Below are 20,660 nucleotides of genomic sequence, written 5' to 3' on the forward strand. Positions count from 1 at the left end.
GGGAAGCTTGGGGTGTACAGTCGGATTGAAAAAGTGTTTGGAAAAAGAACGTGACGAAACAAAGCTTTAAGGTTATGTAGTACTCCTACCCTTACCGACCGAGCAAACTCACTCTTCTTCTTCCTATCCTACATTAAATGAACAAACGAACGGAAACGGTTCAAATTTCGACGCTGCATCGTTCGGTTCGTAAGGGTAGGAGTACTACGGTCAGATTGAAAAGTTGTTGGAAAAAGAACGTGACAAAACAGAGCTTGAGGGTCACGCAGCTCTCCTACCTTTATCGACCGAGCAAACTCACCCTTTTTCATCGTTTCTTATTGTAAATAAACAAACGAACGGACAGGGTTCAAATTTCGACGGTCGATCGCTCGGTCGGTAAGGGTAGGAGTACCGCGTGACTTTCACTAGTGGCACTGAAGCTAATCTAGTTACATTTAGTTGTAAAAGTTTCCGCGATTGAGGAGAAAATATGGAATATTGTGATTTATCTGACGCTGTTAACGACGAGGCGTATACAATTGAAACTTAGCGTTAGAACGTTTTTATCTAGATCACAGAGCAATTTTTCATTCGCATTCAACTTGATCAGCTTCATTTTACCTGTTTAACTTTCGTCTGTCATGTTCATCTATCCTTAAATAATCCTTCTGCTGCAGAATGAGCGAAGAAAATTAGGTCGCCATTTATTATTCCGATTATTAGGGTTTGAGGTTAGAATCGTTAAATCCTTTTTCCGAAAAATCATTGTTATGGGAATCGGTGATACAAAAATAGCTAACTTTGATTTGTTATTCAATTGCAAAATGGTCGCAAATTACGTGTTTAGCCAGTTATTACATCCGTAGGCTAAGCGGGAAGTTTTTTCTTAAATAGAAGAATGGAAATTTCTGGACTTTTAAACAAATGCTTGGACGTATGAATGATTGACCATTTCAAATCGTTTCCAAATTCTTAATAAAATCAATTCTCTTCAAAATGCAATGGTTCACTTTGTTCAAATTACTATTTCCACAAATTTCCCGAAATACATTCTTCTCAATCATGTTTGCATCGTTCGATATTTCATTTGAGAACATTGAACCGATATTGATCGTGATCAACAACTGATAAATATAATAAATAATCAAATAAAATCCGTCTCGGTCAATTTCGTAGAAATCGTTCTTCTATACAAAACGTTTAGTCATCGTAGATTGAAACGGAACAAATCTGATATATTTTCGTCATATTGTAAGTAATTTTAAGCGAAGCAACATCGATTGTATCTATAATCTATCTGAAATTTTCAAAAATGTCTTCGTAGCTCTCGAATAATAATAATTCGATAAATGCTCAATTTGCCACTGATTATTTCCCTCCGAAATCCCTCTTACTACGACTTATGACGTTGGATAAATTCGTTTCGACTAAATTTCAACACGCATAGTATGCATTTGTACGTACCTACAACGTACAACATACGTAAAACTGTTTGGTTTAAATTTGTCATCCGACGATTAGCTCGTAGATTGCGGAGCATATTCGAGGCCTAAATCCACACCGACACATCCATCGCCTTTCCAGACTGCCGATCCGTAATTGTGTTTTCCTTTCGATAGCTTAGGTATTTCCGATTAGGTATGTCGAGCGAAAGCAATTATAAGCGTGGAGAAAGACGAGTCTGTTTCTTTATTGTGTGCTCGCGATCTGTTTGTGTTCCTCCGACATGCGCTCAGCTACCGTTGTTGTAACAGCGTGGCGTCAAGCTCTGTCGTAGATATGTAACACACGTATTACAAACCGCGGCCAAAAACAAACCTTCTTACAATATTTCATGCGTATATGTAATATGTGTGTGTGTGTGTAGGTACGTGAGTGCGTGCTGTGCTCATTTCGCCGAGTCATACTTGGGTCAATATTTTTAAGGATAAGAGATAAGAAAATGTCGATAGAACCGAACCAGCTCGTATATTATACCCCTATAATAAATAATATTATATGCAGGAGCCAAGTATTCGTGTATGTGGAAATAGGGGCGGTATAAAACTTTTCTTTCAGCTTTCTTCTACTCTGTTTATATTGTTATAAGCTGAAGAACGGTATTCCTCACGTATTTTGTCATGCGAAAATAACAACGACGATAACAGGGTATCGAGGGGAAAAACTTGTCGAGGAAAATGACGAGAGGAAAGAAGAAGAAGACGGACTATCTTTATGTCATGACGATTATTCTGTTTATGAAAATACCGTGGGATTGAGCTTTTCCAAGATCTTTACTCATTCGTATAATTACACCTATTCTTCCCCATTAATCAAACGTCGGTTTCATTTGCAACGAGCGATTCTGTTGCTTCGATTCGAATAAATCATTGACGGTTGTGTTTTAATTAATAGCGATAGCGACTAGGTTAAAAACAATCAATGCGTCTATTAATCGAGTCTAAAAAAATAATGGAAAATAACCCGGTTGAATCGGTAAAAATTTATCGATTGATCGATCACTTTGTGGTTTTTTGAAACGGTGCATTTTAAACCAAAATTTCGTAAATTTCATTATGTAATCTCGATGACCCAAAAGTTTTTTGATAATTTAATTATATTATTATTATGTGAAATAGGCATCTCAGCAAGTAAGAGAGTGATGATAATTGATACTTCAATCGTATGAATTGATATTGCATTGCGTCTTTGATGAAAATAAAAAACTACAACCGATTGTGATGAAAAACAATCGAGTCGGTCGATTAATCGAGTTTGAAAAGCATTCCCTCAGAATAGAAAATTGATTTTGAAAAATCGGTTTTGGAAATGATTAAAAAATTGTTTAAAAAAAAATCCCTGCAATTTTACTCGCGGTATTCGTAACAATAGTAAACACGAACGAATTAACGAACGTTCCCATCATGGTTTGGAAAAAAATCTGAGCAAATTCTAAGAACGCAAACTAACAAGATATAACGAATAATTTGAGAAAAGTTTCTGCAAAAAAGAAAAAAAGCCTATCACAATAACGACCCAATTGTTGTTTCCGATATCTTCGAGCTTTGCATTCCGTTCGACGACCAGATCCTCGAAGCTTTTTTGAAAAACAGCAAGGAGGTCCTACACTGTGACAAATGTAGGTAAACGACGGAGAATGCGAAGCGAGCTTGCAGCGAACAATTCCAGTCAATATCTGCAGCTTATACGTTATGCAGAATTGGTTGCACCGCGACATTTGCAAAATAAATGTTTGACGACCAATTAACCGAGGCTCGTAAAACGAAAACCGCGGAACTTGGCTGCAGCAGGATAAGTTGATGATATAACATTGTCATTCCACCTGTTGAATAACATAACCATTAAGATCGTAAATTTTGTGCAGATACGTAATTTACCGCTGACATAGCGACCTCTTCTTCTCTCTCTCTCTCTCTCTTTGTTTCTCTCTGGTCTTTCTTGCACTCTGCTAATAACTCACAATCTTTCTATACGTATAACGATATACTTACCCGTGTGCCTCAAATTTCGCCAGGGCATAAATAGAGTCAATCAATCGATCGATATTTCTTATTCTCACAATTTCGTCCAGTTTACAACATCTTTTCCACTCACCATACGTCAAATCGACGTACATTAAGATAATATATTGCTCCCACCCTTACCGACCGAGCAAAGTCACCCTTTTTCTTCTGATATTAAATAAACAAACGAATGAAAAGGGTTCACGTGTCAAAAAACCACGCATTTTTTTTTTTTAAGATTTTCGGGATACGAGGAACTTTCCTGAATTTCGCTACAAAAAAAACGCCGTCGATATTTGAACCCTTTTCGTTCGTTTGTTTGCTTAATACAGGAAGAAAAAGGGTGACTTTGCTCGGTCGGTAAAGATGGTGGTACCACATAACCTTAACGCACATTTTACCTTGCCTTGCGCAGTTTGCATCATTTTCTTTGTTTTTTTTTTTTTTTTTTTTTCTTATGGTTTTTTCATCACGTCGTAATTATAGGCAACAATTTTACACTAAATATCAATTTTACTACCTCTTAACTGCCAGTTTGTCTATGCAGGTAACGACAGTTGTTGAACAGTGAATCCGTGCTGGATCTAATCAACCGGAGTTAATTAACCTGAAAAAATAATGCACGTAGTTTCATAATTCATAAATTAAGTGCGATTGCGTGCAGAGTTAAAAAAACGACGGAGAACATGTAATAAAATTTCTATATCGAGTCTATCGCCTTACGATCGGTAAATTTAGAATAGACGTTAACAATGTTGTAACCTCTTTCTCTCTGTACATACAATATATATATATATATATGTAAGCGTAATTAACAATATTCTAAGACGTCAGAATTGTTATAGCTGTACGTAAGATTTCACCTTGAATATTCGTACAAAAATGAGGAAAATATCAGGTAGGATGATTATAAAAGTTCGACTGTGCGATGTGTGCACGGTGACGTATTTTTCCTCGTTGTTACTTTTTTTTTTTTTTTATTTTACGTACATTCAAAAGCACTCGTGACACGACAGCAGCAGACGCGGTCAACATAATGAACGTATCTGTTAATTTTTACACGTTTGAATAAGAAGAGTGTCACAAAAAACTTGGAGGGAAAAATTCTTTTTCGCAATATATCATTACAGTTTTTGCGGTTTCTGCAACAAGCTGCGGCACATATTTTAGTAACACAAATTCTCTAACTAGGTTCAACTTTAACGTCCGTTCAGCGTTTAGTAAATTGTGTTATATTCAATGTCAACGTGTAATTAAAACGTAAGCATGCACAATTATAGCATTTTTAGTGCTGTTTGTGCATATTACGTGTTTAACACTCTGCTGCAGGTTTATTGCCGCGATTATTTAATTACTCCGGCCTAGAAATTTTCTATCATTTATTTCTCAGTCGTTATATCATCGAGATCAGTTTTAATTGTTACATTAAAAATGTGAAAGAAAAATTCGTATCGTAAAATTTTTTGTAAATACGCGCACTTGAAACAAACTTGTGTAATTATAACCATAATTTAATTATCTTCGAAACGATTATCTCTGCAGTTTTTCTCCGTCCAGCATTTTCATTCCACCAATTTTGTAATATGAATTGTTTGGGCAGAAAGCAAAGTCCGCAAAAAGTAAAACTTGGAATGTTTAATCTCTGGTTGTTTATGATCCGATTTTAATGCTTTTCGACTCATTTTGCTCGCTAACAAAATCCCAAAAATTACCCGAAGAACGTTAAACAAATCTGAAGTTGTGTAATCTCATCTGTTGGGAAATAACGAATTTGCAGATTTTCTCATCAAAGTTTTGGAAAATTTTTGCGTTTTAATTGTAAAACCTTTTCTAAAATAACCGATTTATTTTATCGTAGCTGATTAAAAGATCGCGGTATTTATAATGAAGTCAGCTGTATCTGTACATGCATCCAAGATTATCATAGTTGCGAGAAATTTTTCTCGCCTGCAACATTGATTAATAATGAATTTTAATGGGAACTGAAAAACTCGGTAGGTAAATGAATAATCACGTCTACATAACGAAACCGTAGCCTGAAAACGTATTTGTTTATTGTATAATTATCAGCTGTGTTATTTCTAGAAGCCGTCGGTTATTAACTCGCGGTACTGACCTTAAAACCGAAAAACGAGGCTCGATGGAAAGTGGGAGGGATTATAAAAGTCTTGAGAAACTGGTTTCCATCGATGAAACGGTTATTTATGCAAAACCGCGTTTTTCTGTGCTCCCGAATTTTCGATTTCCAACACATAATGATGACGCTGATGAGACATAAAAAGATCATTGATTCGTCGTCAATAATTTATACAAATTTCATCGCGTCACGAATCTTTCGATGTTAATACTTTACAGACAACGCCTGCGGCGCGAAAAAGAATCGATGGACATTTTTCACCCTATTTTCAAGAGTCTTCAATCAACAACGCGCCATTTCCTCAACGCTGTATCTAATTATTGTTACAATTGCTGCAAAAATTTTTATAACATCGCTAAACGACTTGTGGGTAAAAAAAAAAATTAGCACAATTTTATTTCATCCAATTTATTGTTAGTATAATATTCCGGAGAAAATTATGTTTAAAGAAGTTCACCTCGCTGCAAAATTAATTTCATTGCCATTTTTAACAATCCTTCGTAACGTGTAAAGTACAATATGAAAAAATTATTGGTGAAAAAAAATAATAATAATAACAATGACGATAATATTCGGGATTATTGTTCAGCGAAATATATTCGCGAATGAGTTTTAATTTAACGACAATCGTAAGGCCAGTATCGAAAGTTTGTAGGCATTTACTAACGTAACGTTCGGACAATTAGAAGACATTACGAATTACTCGTAGGATGTTTTTTCTTCATCCGTAGATATTAGAACAGCGACAATTATAGTGAAAAATAAAAGATTACGCGGCAAATTTTATACGTATAAATGCAATACGAATATACAAATAATAATTGGTCGAGACAGTTTTATCGCAATGTCAATTTTTTTATCGCACCAATTGGTGGATGTAAATTCGAATTGTTGAAAACGAGTATCGGAACTGTGTATCGGAAGTAGAAAAAATCTGCCAAATATACGATAAAGGAGGAGGAAACTGATCGGTGTCGAAACAACGGCGAAGAATAATTCGGCTAAAGTAGCGAAGAACAAGGAAACCTGAGGGACACGCTTTTAGCACGTGCTTGGTAATCGTAACGGATGGCGTGGAAGCCAGCGGCTCTTCATCGGCGTCTTGCTTTATTATTTACACCGTGTAACGCGTGCTGCGGACTCTCAGACAGCCGTAATAATAAACTTGTATTTAATGTTATAACTCGGCGGTAGATTTATTATACATTTTACAAGCAAGCCGAGAACGGGTCATGCGATAACCCCGCAGGTCGATGGGATCTCGGATAGACGGGCATACCGGTCACGTATAACGCTCAACATAAACGACGAATCGAATCGCCGCGAGCTGGAAGCTGCTTCAAAATTTACATGTAAGCGGAATCCGAAAAGGGGAAGAAAAAACGCTTCGGAAATTAATGCCGAGTCAAATTTTCTAACGAGTTGGTATTCGACGGTTTTTCGGGTCGCCGATTGCGAATCGGAAATCGGATTTTAGAAAATTCAAAATGGCGGATCCAATATGGCGGACGAAAGTTTTCAATTTCATCGAACACGGTCGAAAAACTCTGTGCAGGGGTTTTCGAAATCTGATCTCAGATTCGTAATCAGCGACCCTAAAAACTCCGGGACAGAGTTTTTTCTACGGATTCGATAGAATTTGAAATCTTTTTCAGCCGTATCGGCGCCGCCATCTTGAATTTTTTTTTCATCCCGTTTTAGATTCGCAATCAGCGAACCCAAAAATTTACAATTGACGTAAAGCGTGTACATGCAGTGTAGAGGAGTGACTTTCTCGGAAACAAATTATTCCTTCAATTGTCACGATTTTTATCAATCAATTTGTTTCTAACAATAATAATTAACATTATATCGCGATAATTACTCCAGAGTATTGAAAACCTGTCGGTATTCCATCGGAAATAACAAAAAACCGCAAAGAAATGTGTTTTCAAAGTTGTCTAAATATACAAAAAATGGATACAAAATCGGTGGTAAGAATACTTTCCACTGTGACTCAAAGGATTAATCACGTAATGGGAAATGAATATTAGTAAAGTCGAATAACACAAGCCAATGGTAAGTCGTAATCAAATATTTGACGTTTTTGTTACATACGATTCCGATCTTTTGACCTCGTTCCTTCTTCTTTTTTTTTTTTTTTTATCGTAAAGATCTCGCAGAAAAAATTTCGCTAGTAGTTTGTATCAGAATAATCACATTTGTACGTTATAATTTTGCTATTCAACGTGAGATTTGTTAAACGTTCTTTTGAACAATCTGTTTGACAGTTGTAAAATTAGCCTGAAAACATCAGAATCTAATCAGAAACAGTTAGAGTTTCATCATTTCAAACATTCTAATTATAGAATAATTCGGAATAAAAATCAGGAATCAGAGAATCGTTGTGCCTTAAACAAAAAAAAAAAAAAAACTCCAAAAATATACTCTATAATTATACACCCTATATAATGTACTATAATTCTCACTTATCGATTATTATACCCAACAGATTTACAATCGATAGAAAAACCCCGATGAAAATGATTTCTAAAATCTTCTACAAATTATTAAGGAAATTTTTTACATTTTCAAATTGTTTTCGTAAGAAATTATACGTATTTATAGTTATGAATAGAAAAAAGCTATGCGTGATTACAATTGTGTATAAAATAATACGAAATGTGTTAATTTCTGTGAAAATTCGTAGTGTTAGAAATTTTCACGAGGAAAAGAATTTCCTATTTGCATCGTCTCGTCATCAAGGTATTTTTCACGTATTTGTTGAAAAGTTTCAAAACATCCTCAGCGTTATTACACAACCGATCCAAACCGTTATCTCAAATTTCTATACCAAACTAAAGAGCGCGGTAAATAAAATGATATAACAAATACGATTAGATAGATTATAACGAGAAATGTAGGCCTGATTTGTTTTCGAATTTTATTAGCAGTGCGCACACATTATTATTAATGCTGTATAATTTTCACGGTACATATTGAAAATCGTTCGATTAATCGGTTGTTAATTGGTTAATTGATCGAAAAGTTTACCAGAATTGCACCGATATTTTACGATGGATGAAAGTTAAATAGAAAATTCTGCAAAATTCGTCTCGAAAAGTTTGAAAAATTTCGATACATCAACACTGAACGTTATACGGAGACTTTGATTTCCACATGCATACCTAATATATGAATCAGTCAGTGTCGAATAATGAAATGTATAAAAAAAAAAAGAAGAAAAATGACCTCGTCTTCCGCATAATTTCGCAGTCTCGGCTATGCAACTTAAAACTCAACAAAGTGCTCAATTTCCATGCGAGTGCGATCGTCGCGGTTGATTGGTAAAGAAAAAAAAAGAAAAAAAAAAAAAACATTAAATAACAACAATAATATTCAAGAGGCGAGTGTTTTTTCCCAATATTCGAATCTTTATTCGAAACTCGCGCGATAAGCTTTCAGCTTGTAAAGCTCTGTCTAAAAAGTTGGACAAGGTCGATAATCGATCAATCGCGATTCGAGCGGTATAATAAACTGTGAAAATGAGTTTGTTATATTTATTGTCGACAAAAGTATACTCGAATACGGGCGAAATAAATGTTCCGTTATTATTATCTAATTTTCGTTGAGCCAAGTACGATTTGTCGACTGTTAACAAATTCCTATCAATCATTATTTGGTTCTCTCTCTCTCTCTCTCTCTGTCTCTTTCTCTCCAGTGGCGTAGTTATGCCACCGCTACGGGGCCCCTGACTAAAGGGGCCCCCAAGTCAGGTCCCAAAAAATAAAACAAAAAGAATCATTTTTATTTAAACGATTTTTCAACGTCCTTCATCAACCAAAATCAGCTCTACAATTCCACGAGAAAAAAGAAAAAAACAAAGTATCGTGATTCGAGCTATAAAACTTTTCACGTTGAATATAAATCTAACAATATTTTACACTGGAATGTCTCGTTATTTAACATATCGTTTTTTTTTTTTTTTTTTTTTCTACGGCGATTTAAGAGAAAATCCGTATTATTGTGATAAATTTACTCTCACGTATGGAAATAAACGTAGACTTTTTTCATTTTTTTTTTGCATCGGGGCCCATAAAGTTTAGTTACGCCACTGTCTCTCTCTCTCTCTCTCTCTCTCTCCCTCTCTCTCTCTTTCTCCGTCTCTCGTGGCCGGAGTTCTTATCTAATCTTAACGGTACAAGAATGGAACCTCATAATCCTGACCTACGTCGATTCGAATCGTCAAATTAGGCTCCGAAATTAGCACGTCTGCACGTGTCGTTGCGATCAATTTTTCCCGTATCGTCGAAATGTCAAATTCGGCGTAACGATTATTGCAGGATGTGACTGACAACGAATGAAAATGTATGAATTAATCTTCGAGGCGATGCAACCGCGGATTTAGGCCGTATTACATACACGAATGTCGTATCACCGACTGATCGGAAATCGGTTATCGATGAAACAAAACGGAGTTCGAACCTTTCGCTTATCAGATTTTTAAATTGATAAGGAAAACTTCTGAGCATGTCGATCCTGCATAAAAACTCTCGGTTACTCTTCACAGCCCTGCGATCGTTTCGTGTAAAAAAAAAAAAAAAAGGAATATTTCAATATTTCACCACCGCGATTTTCTTTTTTTAAATAATAGTCGAGGGATGTCATCGTGGCGGTATAACGTAAATACAGAATTCCGATCAGATTTTACGGTAGCTTCAGCCGCCATCTTTAATCTATGCTTCAAGTCTCGGAAAATATCGATTGTACGCAAAAAAAAAAAAAAAAATTTGCAAGGAACAAAAGCGTGGAGTGTCAAATTTCCCACGAGTTTCAGTCGCGATAATATTTGGTAAACGATTTAGAAATTGGACGATTTATTTGGCAAAAATAAAAGTTTCCCAGAAATGCAAGATGGCGGTCAAAGCTTCTGTATTTAGACTAGTAATAATTAGTGAGAAAGAAAACAGTCGTACGAAAAAAATTTCAATTTTAAATATCCATTCCAGCTGGACTATCGATATTTTATTTTCCTCCTCTTCTTCGTTCTTCTTCTCTACCCTCTAGAACAATTGTTCCAGACTCGTTTATAGATCAAATTAGAAGCCCGCAGCATCTATGATGCGGAATTGCATAACGATTATAAACGATCCGACGAAGATATATCGCAATTCTTCGCATCGATCAACTACTGCATGCTTATATACGTGTGTCTCTGTGTTAAATCTAACATTTTTACACTTATGTACTTTATATGCAAGTTGCACAACGAAACTTACGGTTCAGGGGCAGAAGTTCTGGATTACGATGATGATTACACGCGTTCGATCGGTTGCGAAGATACGCTACAGACTGCAATGATTTTTTCACCTTCTTCTTCTTCTTCTTCTTCTTTTTTATTATTATTATTATTATTATTTGCCAAACGAGATTACAGCAAACACTTTTGTTGTTTGTTTATTTTTTTCTTACTTTATGTGAAAATAACCACGCTCTATAAGTAATTAGCAAAACGATTCAGAGGCCACGTTGAAATTGCATTATATACGAAATAATGTGTGAAAATAGGAAATGCGGATTTTGGAATTTTGGAAAATGTTAGTCAGTATAGAAGGATAAGAAATTTGTTTAATTTGCGTGTGGTTCTTACGTACCATTTTACACGCGATTCTCGGTGAATATATCGTAAAATTGTAATTATTCAAAGACGCTTCCTCATTATACCAACTAGTTCTCAACACAATTTTTCACGATAATCAATTTCAAGGCTCGCGTTTCGGCAATTTCTTATCCTCAGCGCGTGCATATATCTTAAAGGTATATTCGAGTACACGTACGTTCAAGTATTTATGTACATGTACTCGTGGTAATTGGATGAATAATGCTGCTCACGGCTGTGCGAGCTTAATATTTGACATGTCGCATAATGGGACCCGAGTATTTAATTTCATGCAAATATATCCACCATATAATTAATTATTTCACGTAGAGTCAGTCGTTTTTATTTATCTATTTACTCTCCCCCCATTACTTACGGATCATATTTCCCAGTTTCATAGAATCTCCGCAAATCCTTCAATCTTCGGTACTTTTTTCCCCCCTCATCTCTTTTTTACCCATCAACCGTTCATACTAATTTCTTACTCTGTGCTGTACGTATATTTGTTTATAACGTACTTACGTCAATTCTTCCATACCCTGAATTTCTCCGTATGCTAATATATATATTATATATATATATATATGTATGCGCATTTATTAATTACTATAGTCGTTTATTCGTTTCTTCAGTTCCCGTACGAATATCCATTTTCTTTTATTTTTCCTTTACTTTGTTCCACCCTAAAGTATGTAATTAAATATAAGGTTGAAAAAACAATAACCGCAGGTTTAAATTACGCAATCAACGATTCACGACGCATCGTCTTATGTTAATTATACCGTAGACGTTGTATCGGCTGCACAAATCAAACAACTCGGACTTGCCAATAACTTAGTTACGCGTGTTTAATCGTATTCAAAATCTGCGGAGGATCTTCAACTCGAACGTCAAACGACGAAGGAGGCGAAATTCGACCGTGAAAAATATGCCTCTGCGTACGTATTCGATAATTATTTCGATACTTGACCGATACTCCGAAAGATTTGAGAAGCAGAAAATTTTTGCCTATTTTCGAGTAACGTGAGTTATTTTTATTGCGATGAGAAATTCGTTTTACAGCAAAGACAATTGTTGACGACGAATATTGAATCTTTGAGTTTTTATACTCGCTTATAATATCCAAAATCCACGCTGTTCGAAACTGAGTTTTTCGTGTTTAGAGTATGGGCAACATTTGAATACGTGAAGAAATCTGAACAACTTTCTCGGTCGTTAAAAACCGTTCACACTGATCGATCGGTAATTGCGTTGAGAAATCGAGAGTCTCGCCAATTCCGGACGAATTTGGTCTTCGAGTTAATCGTAATGAAAACTGGAATACACAGAAAATGAAATAGTTTCGTTCGCTAAATATTCGGAAGTATTATCGCCGTCATTTTGTAATACTCGTTTGTTATATAACATAATATCTGTACATTTTACAAAGACGACGGTATAAATCAGAGTATAAAATTCCCTGATATCCAAAACCGATTTTCCCAAAATACCAGTCATTTTTTAACCATTAATACCTATTATCATGTTTCGGTAATGGTAATGTAAATTCTCTTCAAGATAACTCGTCGACAATGGTGTAACAAAATTAAGGAAACATCGCGTCAAAGTGAAAATCGAAAAATGATTCATTTCATCTGAAACGAATTAATATTCAATCCGTCGTCGATTATAACCAATAAAAGCGAAATAATTTTTACAGTTAAAACATAAATATCTCTTCGATAATATTTCCCTAACTTTGATGAAGATTCCACTCATATTCACAGAGTTTTCCGGACCGCCAAAAAAAAAATTTCCCGACAATCCCCTGATTTCTCTTTTCCGTCGCTAGACCGTCATTCAATAACAAATATCATTTACGTTCGAGTTTAAAAAATTTCGATTCCTCGAACAAAGAAACCTTTCGGCTTGTCTTTACGGATTGAATTTTTCTTCGCAACCCGGCCGAACAACTGTTATAGCAAACGCATAATTTCGTGAGTTTTCGTTTTTTCGACAAGGTAAGTAGGTATATAAACCGGTATTTATAGCGTAACGATAATTTCAAGTAATTGTATTATCTAAGATAACGATAATAATAATAATAATAATAAGTTGAGCTGAATCCATCGACGACTCTGATCTCCCGAGTCTCTCTCTCTTTCTCTCTCTCCCTCCCTCTCCCTCTCCCTCTCCCTCATTCTTTTTCTCTCCGGCTGCCGCCATGCGAGATTAGACTATCAGTTTAAAAGGTCCCCGAGTCCCCTCTTCGCGGCTCTAAACCGTCTTTCAAAACTGAAACTCCTGGGGAAATCGAGCTAGTGTATCGACAGAGTCAGCGTGGAACGAATATTGGCCACCTCGGGGCTGCCGTCAGACTCACGCTTTCCGTCGCCGCGTTCAAACGGCCGCACAGAGAGACGCGGTTTTTGGTTTTTCGCGTTTTCCTTTCACCGGCTCTCGTCCTTAACGATCCGCGGAATACGAGTGAATACACGGATCTTATTCCCAGCGGTGGATTACGGGTACCGACATCTCTTAAAGTGCAACAGATTACGGGCCGCTTGCCAAATCGTGCAATAATGCGGTTTGACGAACAGTTCTTCACTATGCTCGGTGGTAAGTGACGAAAAGTTAATTTCCCACATTTCCTTCTTTTTTTTTTTTTTTAATTTTCACTCCAATTTTAAAGGGTTCTTAGTCTTTTGATACTCGAGACACGTTTCCGGATTTCAAAATGAATCTTGATCGATGTAAACAACCGATCGTCATTTTCTAATCCACAAATATCAGTGGATGATTTATCTGTGTTTTTTTTTTCACTCTCTTGCATATTTGACCAAGATTACAGGTTGCGGATTTCCAAAGGTTTAACATTTGTCGACAGTATTGAAAGTAACGATAGTTTCGCAAAATTTTTCACATTAAAAATATATTTTTTGTATACAATTCTGTACAGAATATTGATTGTTTCATTGATGGTTTCGTTTCGTCTCTATTCGTTATTATGAATATGAGATACCGCAGACAATCGTGTGATGACGAAGTAATGCGAACCTTAAAATGTAGACAAGTTTGCTGGATCGATAAACGAGCCAAAAATTAATTGATTATTAATTATAACCTAACGCAAGTAAATTGTTTCATTTACACCGTGGGTAAAATATCCAAAGTGTCCGGTCAAGCGACGGAAATTAATTTGAGTCTTGACAGCGTAGATACAATCTTTACAGATTCATAGACAAGGTATCACCTTGTAGTTTTTAATTGCTAGTGTACAACAGGGTAATTATTCTAAAATGTTCGTACACTGTGCGCACTGTTTACTCGTTCATCGCGATTACGATATGATTATAACATGAGCTGTATAACCTAAGAATTTCATGTCTTTCGGTAGGGTCGATTTTGATTGTATAATACTTGTTTGTTTGTTTGTTTTGTTTTTTTTTTCATTTATTTATTTATTTATTTATTTATTTTGTTTTTTATAAACGACATGATAAAATTGACTGAGAGACTGCTGCGTTTCTTTCATCGGTTCCATACAACGCCAGTGATGAAATGCGCAAATAGGTGCTGCGTCGTAATTACAAAGCGCTATTAGCGGTATCTGCGATATTAAATTACTCGCGATTGCTCTCGTTGCTTTAAACGACTTTTCATCCCCGCCGCGTGTACTCTGTGCGGGAATGTGAGCATTACGAATGTACGGCCTTTAAACACACGATTATAATACAGTCGTATGTATACGCTGCCACGCGCTTATAGATTGTACGTAGTAGGGACAGAAGTTGCTGTTTAAGTATACGTATGCAAACTAGTCTTCGATGTGTAGATCTCGGATTCACAGTGAAAACAATTTTCGACTATGCGTCAATCTCGATGTCTCGTGTGTCGATAATATTGTACACATGCGAATGCGTTACGGAAACAGTGAGAGAGAGAGAGAGAGAAAGAGATAGATATATGGATAGATAAATAGATAGATATAGATAGACAGATAGATAGATAGAGAAAGAAGCATCCGCTCCTCCTTACTTCGAGGTAATTTTAATGTCTTTTTATTTAACAACTCTAAAGTATAATTCAATCAGTTTAATAAAGTTCCACTCGCGTCCGTTGTTTAAGGTCATGTTGTACTCCTACTTTTACCGACGGAGCAAACGATAGTATGGGTAGAAAAAGATTGAATTTGCTCGCTCGGTAAAGGTGGGAGTACGACATGACCTTAGGCTGTTCGAGGTTCGAATTTATCGTTGGTTAAAATTGTGAAAAATTCGCTATTATCGCGTCTAATGCGTATTATAACAAAGCATTTGATTCGCGACGAAGTTTGAAATAATCTCGAGCATCCCTGGCTTTTTGATAAGTTTTGACTTTGTTTTATAACCTCCGACGATTCATCATATTCATCCTGAGTTTTCGTGTAACTGAGAACCAGCCATTGTATTTAAAACGAGAAGAAGATTTCATCACGTAGTTAATTTCGCCAACCACTGTTTACAGTGATAATAATTATCTGCTACATCGAATACGTTTCGCTTATTCAATGAAACGTAAAAACGAGCACACAAACGATCTTCTTTCCGCAGAAGCACAAAGATATCGAAGTAAACATGTTTACGCCTGAACGGGTAATGGATAATTTGGAAATGTTCGTCTCGTTTTTCTTTTTTTTTTTTTTTTCTCTTCGCGACCCCGCGATCGCCGTTCGTACATTTTCACTCAGGCAGATCTTTTTCGAAGCTGTTTCCCGTTTACACCATAAGCTCCACCATACACTCGTAATAATCGACGCCTTAGATCGTAGCGATCCGATCATTCCAAGCGTACGTATTATGTATATCTGACTATTTCTCAACAGCCATTAAACGACACTGCATGGCCTTCCCTTATCTCCATCATGCATACACGATTGTCAGCCATGCTTCCTATGTATGCATATCTATGAATACGGCATTCCGAATGTCCATGACGCACCGACACAAACGCGATAAACAAAATCTTTTAGCCACACGGTTGCTATTCCAGTGGCTCTGTGTACCGCAAAAACTAGGGGAGAAAGTGTACAGCAGGGTGGTTCGTTTGTTGACTTTCTTTTTTTTTTTGACGTGCCACTCTAAAAGTATGAACACAAAGCAATAAACTTATATACAACAATAATTGCCACAAATTATGCCATTTGCCACAAATTTTTCGAGTGATACGTTAAGAAAAAAAAAAGATTACAATGAGTCACCCTGGTGTATAGGCATGTCAAGGTATAAGGATCTTGGGTGTTTGCTCGACATATTGAAGTCGGGTGCAACATGCAAGCATCTCCAACTGCACGGGGACGCTGCCAGGGTCGCCAATTTCGTATCGAGAAAACAAAAAACAAATACAATTCGCCAAAGATAAGGGTGTAAACAAGAACCATAAAATAATACGGAGGCATTAGAATCCGCCTGGGTTCAAAGCTTTCAAAGCGTTATTCCTCAAGATGTCATTCGTCGAATAGTAGTCGCCGACTCTCATCGAGTAATCGTAAATAACGGTAAATGGTAAACATTCACGGATATATAGGTATAAAAGGGGCATAACTACGCTTTACCTAGAAAAATTTTGGGCCATTCAGGGTCGAGCCGAGGGATTTTACGGACACAAAGGCGCGTTATGCGCCTAATCGTTGACCGCGTTAGTCCCTTCGGCGTTGTTTTGACGAAAACAATTCCCGAATAGCCTGGCAACGCCGCGTCATCGGGAGGATTCGCGTCTTTGTGACGCACGCGAAGTCCGCTCGACATAAAATGTGCATAATACGCGTAACGAATGTACAGGAATATCGCAGTGTCATTGAATGATCAACTCCCGGTCAGATGACTCAAAACAGTGCGAGTTGATGATCCCAGTTCCCAGTTTCCAAGAAATTTTCAGGAATGAAATCCAGAGTATGATCACGAATGATATTTTCAAAGATGCACATGACCGGAAGGAACATCCAAAGCGTCGATTCCTTTTTGGTGTCCTTCTTATTTAAAAGGGTGTCCTAGTCATATATACCTCGAAATATCGAAATCCACGTATCTCAAATGCGAAGAAAAGCTTAACAGGCCCATTCTATACGTATTTCTGTACAAAAACACTCCAATCCATTTTCATGTAACGTAGAAATAAAGAAATGGCAGGAATCCTACGAAATCGCAATAGTAAATTCGTGCCTGAATGTCTCAAATAAAAATGTATTGGAATATTTTTCTTCAGAATTGTGTACAGAATGGGACTGTTAAGCCCTTTTCGCGTTCAATAACCGTGTTTCTGATATGATATTTGGAGACATGTACGTCAACGTCGAAATCGACGATAGCACCCGGTCGATTCTTAGCTTAAATGTATACACAAAACCTTTCCCGGGGGTGGATATTTGATGTACACAGTGTTCACGGATGCATGGAAAATGTTGCCATATCGTATTTATGTGAAAGAGGATTGTTTGTGTGATCTAGCAATGGGCGCATGTTATAATGGGTCGTAAACTGCCTGACTCATTTTTACTTTGCGATAAAATATGAGATCCAACACGACCATAAACCGTTCACACATCGCTCGCACACTCACACATCGCTGTTATCGCTTGTAAAGCCGATGCTGATGAGTCGCTGTCACCATGCGGAGACAATGCAAATTACGCCTATTTACTTACGCGCTTATGGATTGTAACGTGGCATTTTTGATGCCCGTTGCAAGGGGCTCCTTGAACCCTGGGCGGAACCAAAATTTAGGAATTTCCGAAATTGAGTCGCGAAGTTTTTGCAAAAGAGCGCCAGGACTAGAGTCACGCATCCGAAACTACGAGAGGTGACGTCTTAGCGAATAGCGTAAGATATTTCAGGTTTTTTTGTTTTTTTTTTTATTTTTGGAGTTACAACGGCATCAGGCAAGAAGTCGACACCGAATTCGAGGAAATTGCGAAGTGGCGGACTAGAGACAATTGCGAAGGAAGGATGTCGAGGCTGCGGAGGGGGAGCCGACGCAGATCCCCGCATTGCGGGAATCCAAGGTGGACGCGATTTCCGCTGGCGGCCGGCGCGCCGCAGCCTCTCCCCCTTCACCCCGACTAGCGACGAGGGAGCACCACGCTCACCGCCAAGACGTCACGGAGCTGCGCGGAGGACGAGATTGCGATCTAGCTTTAAGTTCTGCGCAGCGATGCTATCGAAGGTGCGCGTCGAGTTGCGCGATCGACGAAATCGATGACGGATCGATTATTGCGATTCTTGTGGGTATGACGTCACGTATGGGATGGCGTATCGAGATCCGTGTTGCGGCAGGTAATAGGTTTTCGAAACCGCTCTAGTTCTGGCGGTCGTGATAAGTAGTCACGTTTTGGGGAGTTTCGCGAACTAATGGACTCGCCCGAAAATCGCGAGGGGAATGGAAAGGGGGTTGCAAGGATGTAGAAGGTAAGCGCTGCTTCTATCCCCGCGATTGAATTTCTAGCATAATTGCGAAAAGGCTTGCCGAGTAACGGGTAGTGCTTGATGACCGTAGCCTGAGTACGCGTGTTAGAGTAGAGTGAATTTTGAGTTCCTGAGAAAGTTGTGTAGAGTCACGGGTTTTAGTTGAGTCTTTCTCGTTAGTGAAATCAAGTACAGCCGAATTTCGCTGTACCGGGTCGAGCCGCGTTATCGGGTTTTTTAAGTGTCACCTCTCGAGTAGGTCGGGAAGTGCCGAATTGGAGTGCTCGGATTAGCGGGTAACGTTTTGGAGGATTTTGAGAAGGGCTGATTTCGGATGCGTTGCGACAGCGTATAGTTTAGTTTACGTTCGGTTACGCCTGCATTGAGTTCCGTACCCGGTAGTTAAGATAATGTAAATTGAATTGCGTTACCTTGAGCTTGTCTTTAGTTGAAGTTAAATGTAGTGGTGCTTGCGCTTAGTTAAGTTGCCGTTTAGTTAAGATAGTGTTTAGTCGAGTTGAGGTGATGTATAGTCGAAATTGCCGTTGGAGTTGTTTGTTGGAGTTGGAGCATTGAGTTTTGGTTGCGTTTGAAATATAGTAACGTTTTCGGATTCGTTTAGATTTAGGGCAGCTCGCGGTAGCGTCGAAGCTCCGATTCGGGTGAGATCTCGGATGAGATTGAGGACGCCGTCTGTTCGGTACCCCGACGGCGCACCGTCGAATAATTAATTCTAGTTTCGGTTTCGAGCAATAATCGCCATGGAGAACAAATGGCGAATTCGCAAATTCAGAATTGCGTATGAGGATTTCGTGATCGTTGTGTGACATTTTAGTTAGGGAGCCACGAGCTCGTTAGAGTAAGAAATAGAGTAGGTTACGTGTAATTTTCTGTTTATTTTTAGACTCGCGATGAGCGACTTTTGGATTATATTTTTTTTTGTTTTGTATCACCGCTATTGAGAAATATAAGATGTTATTTTACTTCTTTTGCTAAATAGCGCGTGTATTTCGAGTGTCTCTCTCTCTCTCCAAAAATTACCCCTCCCCTCTCCGCGGTACTGAGCTATCGAGCATATGCCCGAGGAATAGCGCATTAATGATTTCGAGGCGTGTTAATCGCGCCAGGCGCCCAACAAAACTTCGCGATATTGTTTTTAGATCCAAGGTACATCGTGGACGCCAAATTATTGTGCACGCGGTAAGTTCTCGGTCATTTTCTCCGAGTGACCGAGGAGCGGGAAAAATCCACGTCACAGTATGTACGTATGTATGTACTTCGGATTATGTGCATATGTAGGTACCTATTGCAACCACGAGGATCGCATGTGCAGTAAGTCAGTTGCTGAACGGGGTATCATGATTGTGTTTAGAGGGGAGAACCAGTGATTCACTGCACGGTCACGAGTCACGTTTGGCGATAATACGCTTTTTAACCATTTATGCCTTATACATTATACATAAATGTATCATACGTGTGTCAGTGTTTGTATCAATCTTTTCCGATCATCCCGTTAAGCCTTTCTTGACAACTTGCTCGATGTGCGAAGAGTTACTCAGCGGATTTTAGTCATTTTTTTTTTTTTTTTTTGATTTGGTAAACCCTAACGGAGATATAATTGTAACGAGTAAGGCTGATAAAGCAGCATTGGGCTTTCTGAAGGTCGTTCTGATCCGTTTTTTTTTTTTTTTTTCTCCTTGTATACCTTTCTCTTGACTGCGAGCACATTGATACATCATTAATTTTGTCTTTCGTACGAGACAGAATCATTTTTAGATATACATATAGGTACAACATAACCTGCAGTAGCAGCTGAAATGTACTGATTAAAAATCAATTACCATACAAGGCACATTCACGTTTTACATATAAATAAATCATAAAGGTTTATGCACGGTAGCTATTCCGTGTTTCGGCTACAGGCTTATCGTCTCATATGCTTAATATATGACACGTCATACGTAATCGCTGTTCGATCCATG

General features: G+C 37.7%; 1 protein-coding gene across 3 annotated transcripts in view; it reads left to right on the forward strand.

Annotated features, from left to right (window-relative positions):
* LOC124186627 (hepatocyte nuclear factor 4-gamma) overlaps positions 1-20,660 on the forward strand; it is a 45,346-nt gene that overhangs the window by 5,738 nt on the left and 18,948 nt on the right. Inside the window, exon 1 of one of the 3 annotated variants that reach the window (XM_046578518.1) lies at positions 13,555-13,858. The exons of the other annotated variants lie outside the window; for them this stretch is intronic. Coding sequence (XP_046434474.1) covers positions 13,822-13,858 — 37 coding nt within the window. The 5' untranslated portion in view covers positions 13,555-13,821. Of the gene's footprint in view, positions 1-13,554; positions 13,859-20,660 lie in introns of those variants that run through there. 3 annotated transcript variants of the gene reach the window in all.

The sequence above is a fragment of the Neodiprion fabricii genome, chromosome 1 (genome assembly GCF_021155785.1).
Source record: "Neodiprion fabricii isolate iyNeoFabr1 chromosome 1, iyNeoFabr1.1, whole genome shotgun sequence".
Classification (NCBI taxonomy): Eukaryota; Metazoa; Arthropoda; class Insecta; order Hymenoptera; family Diprionidae; genus Neodiprion; species Neodiprion fabricii.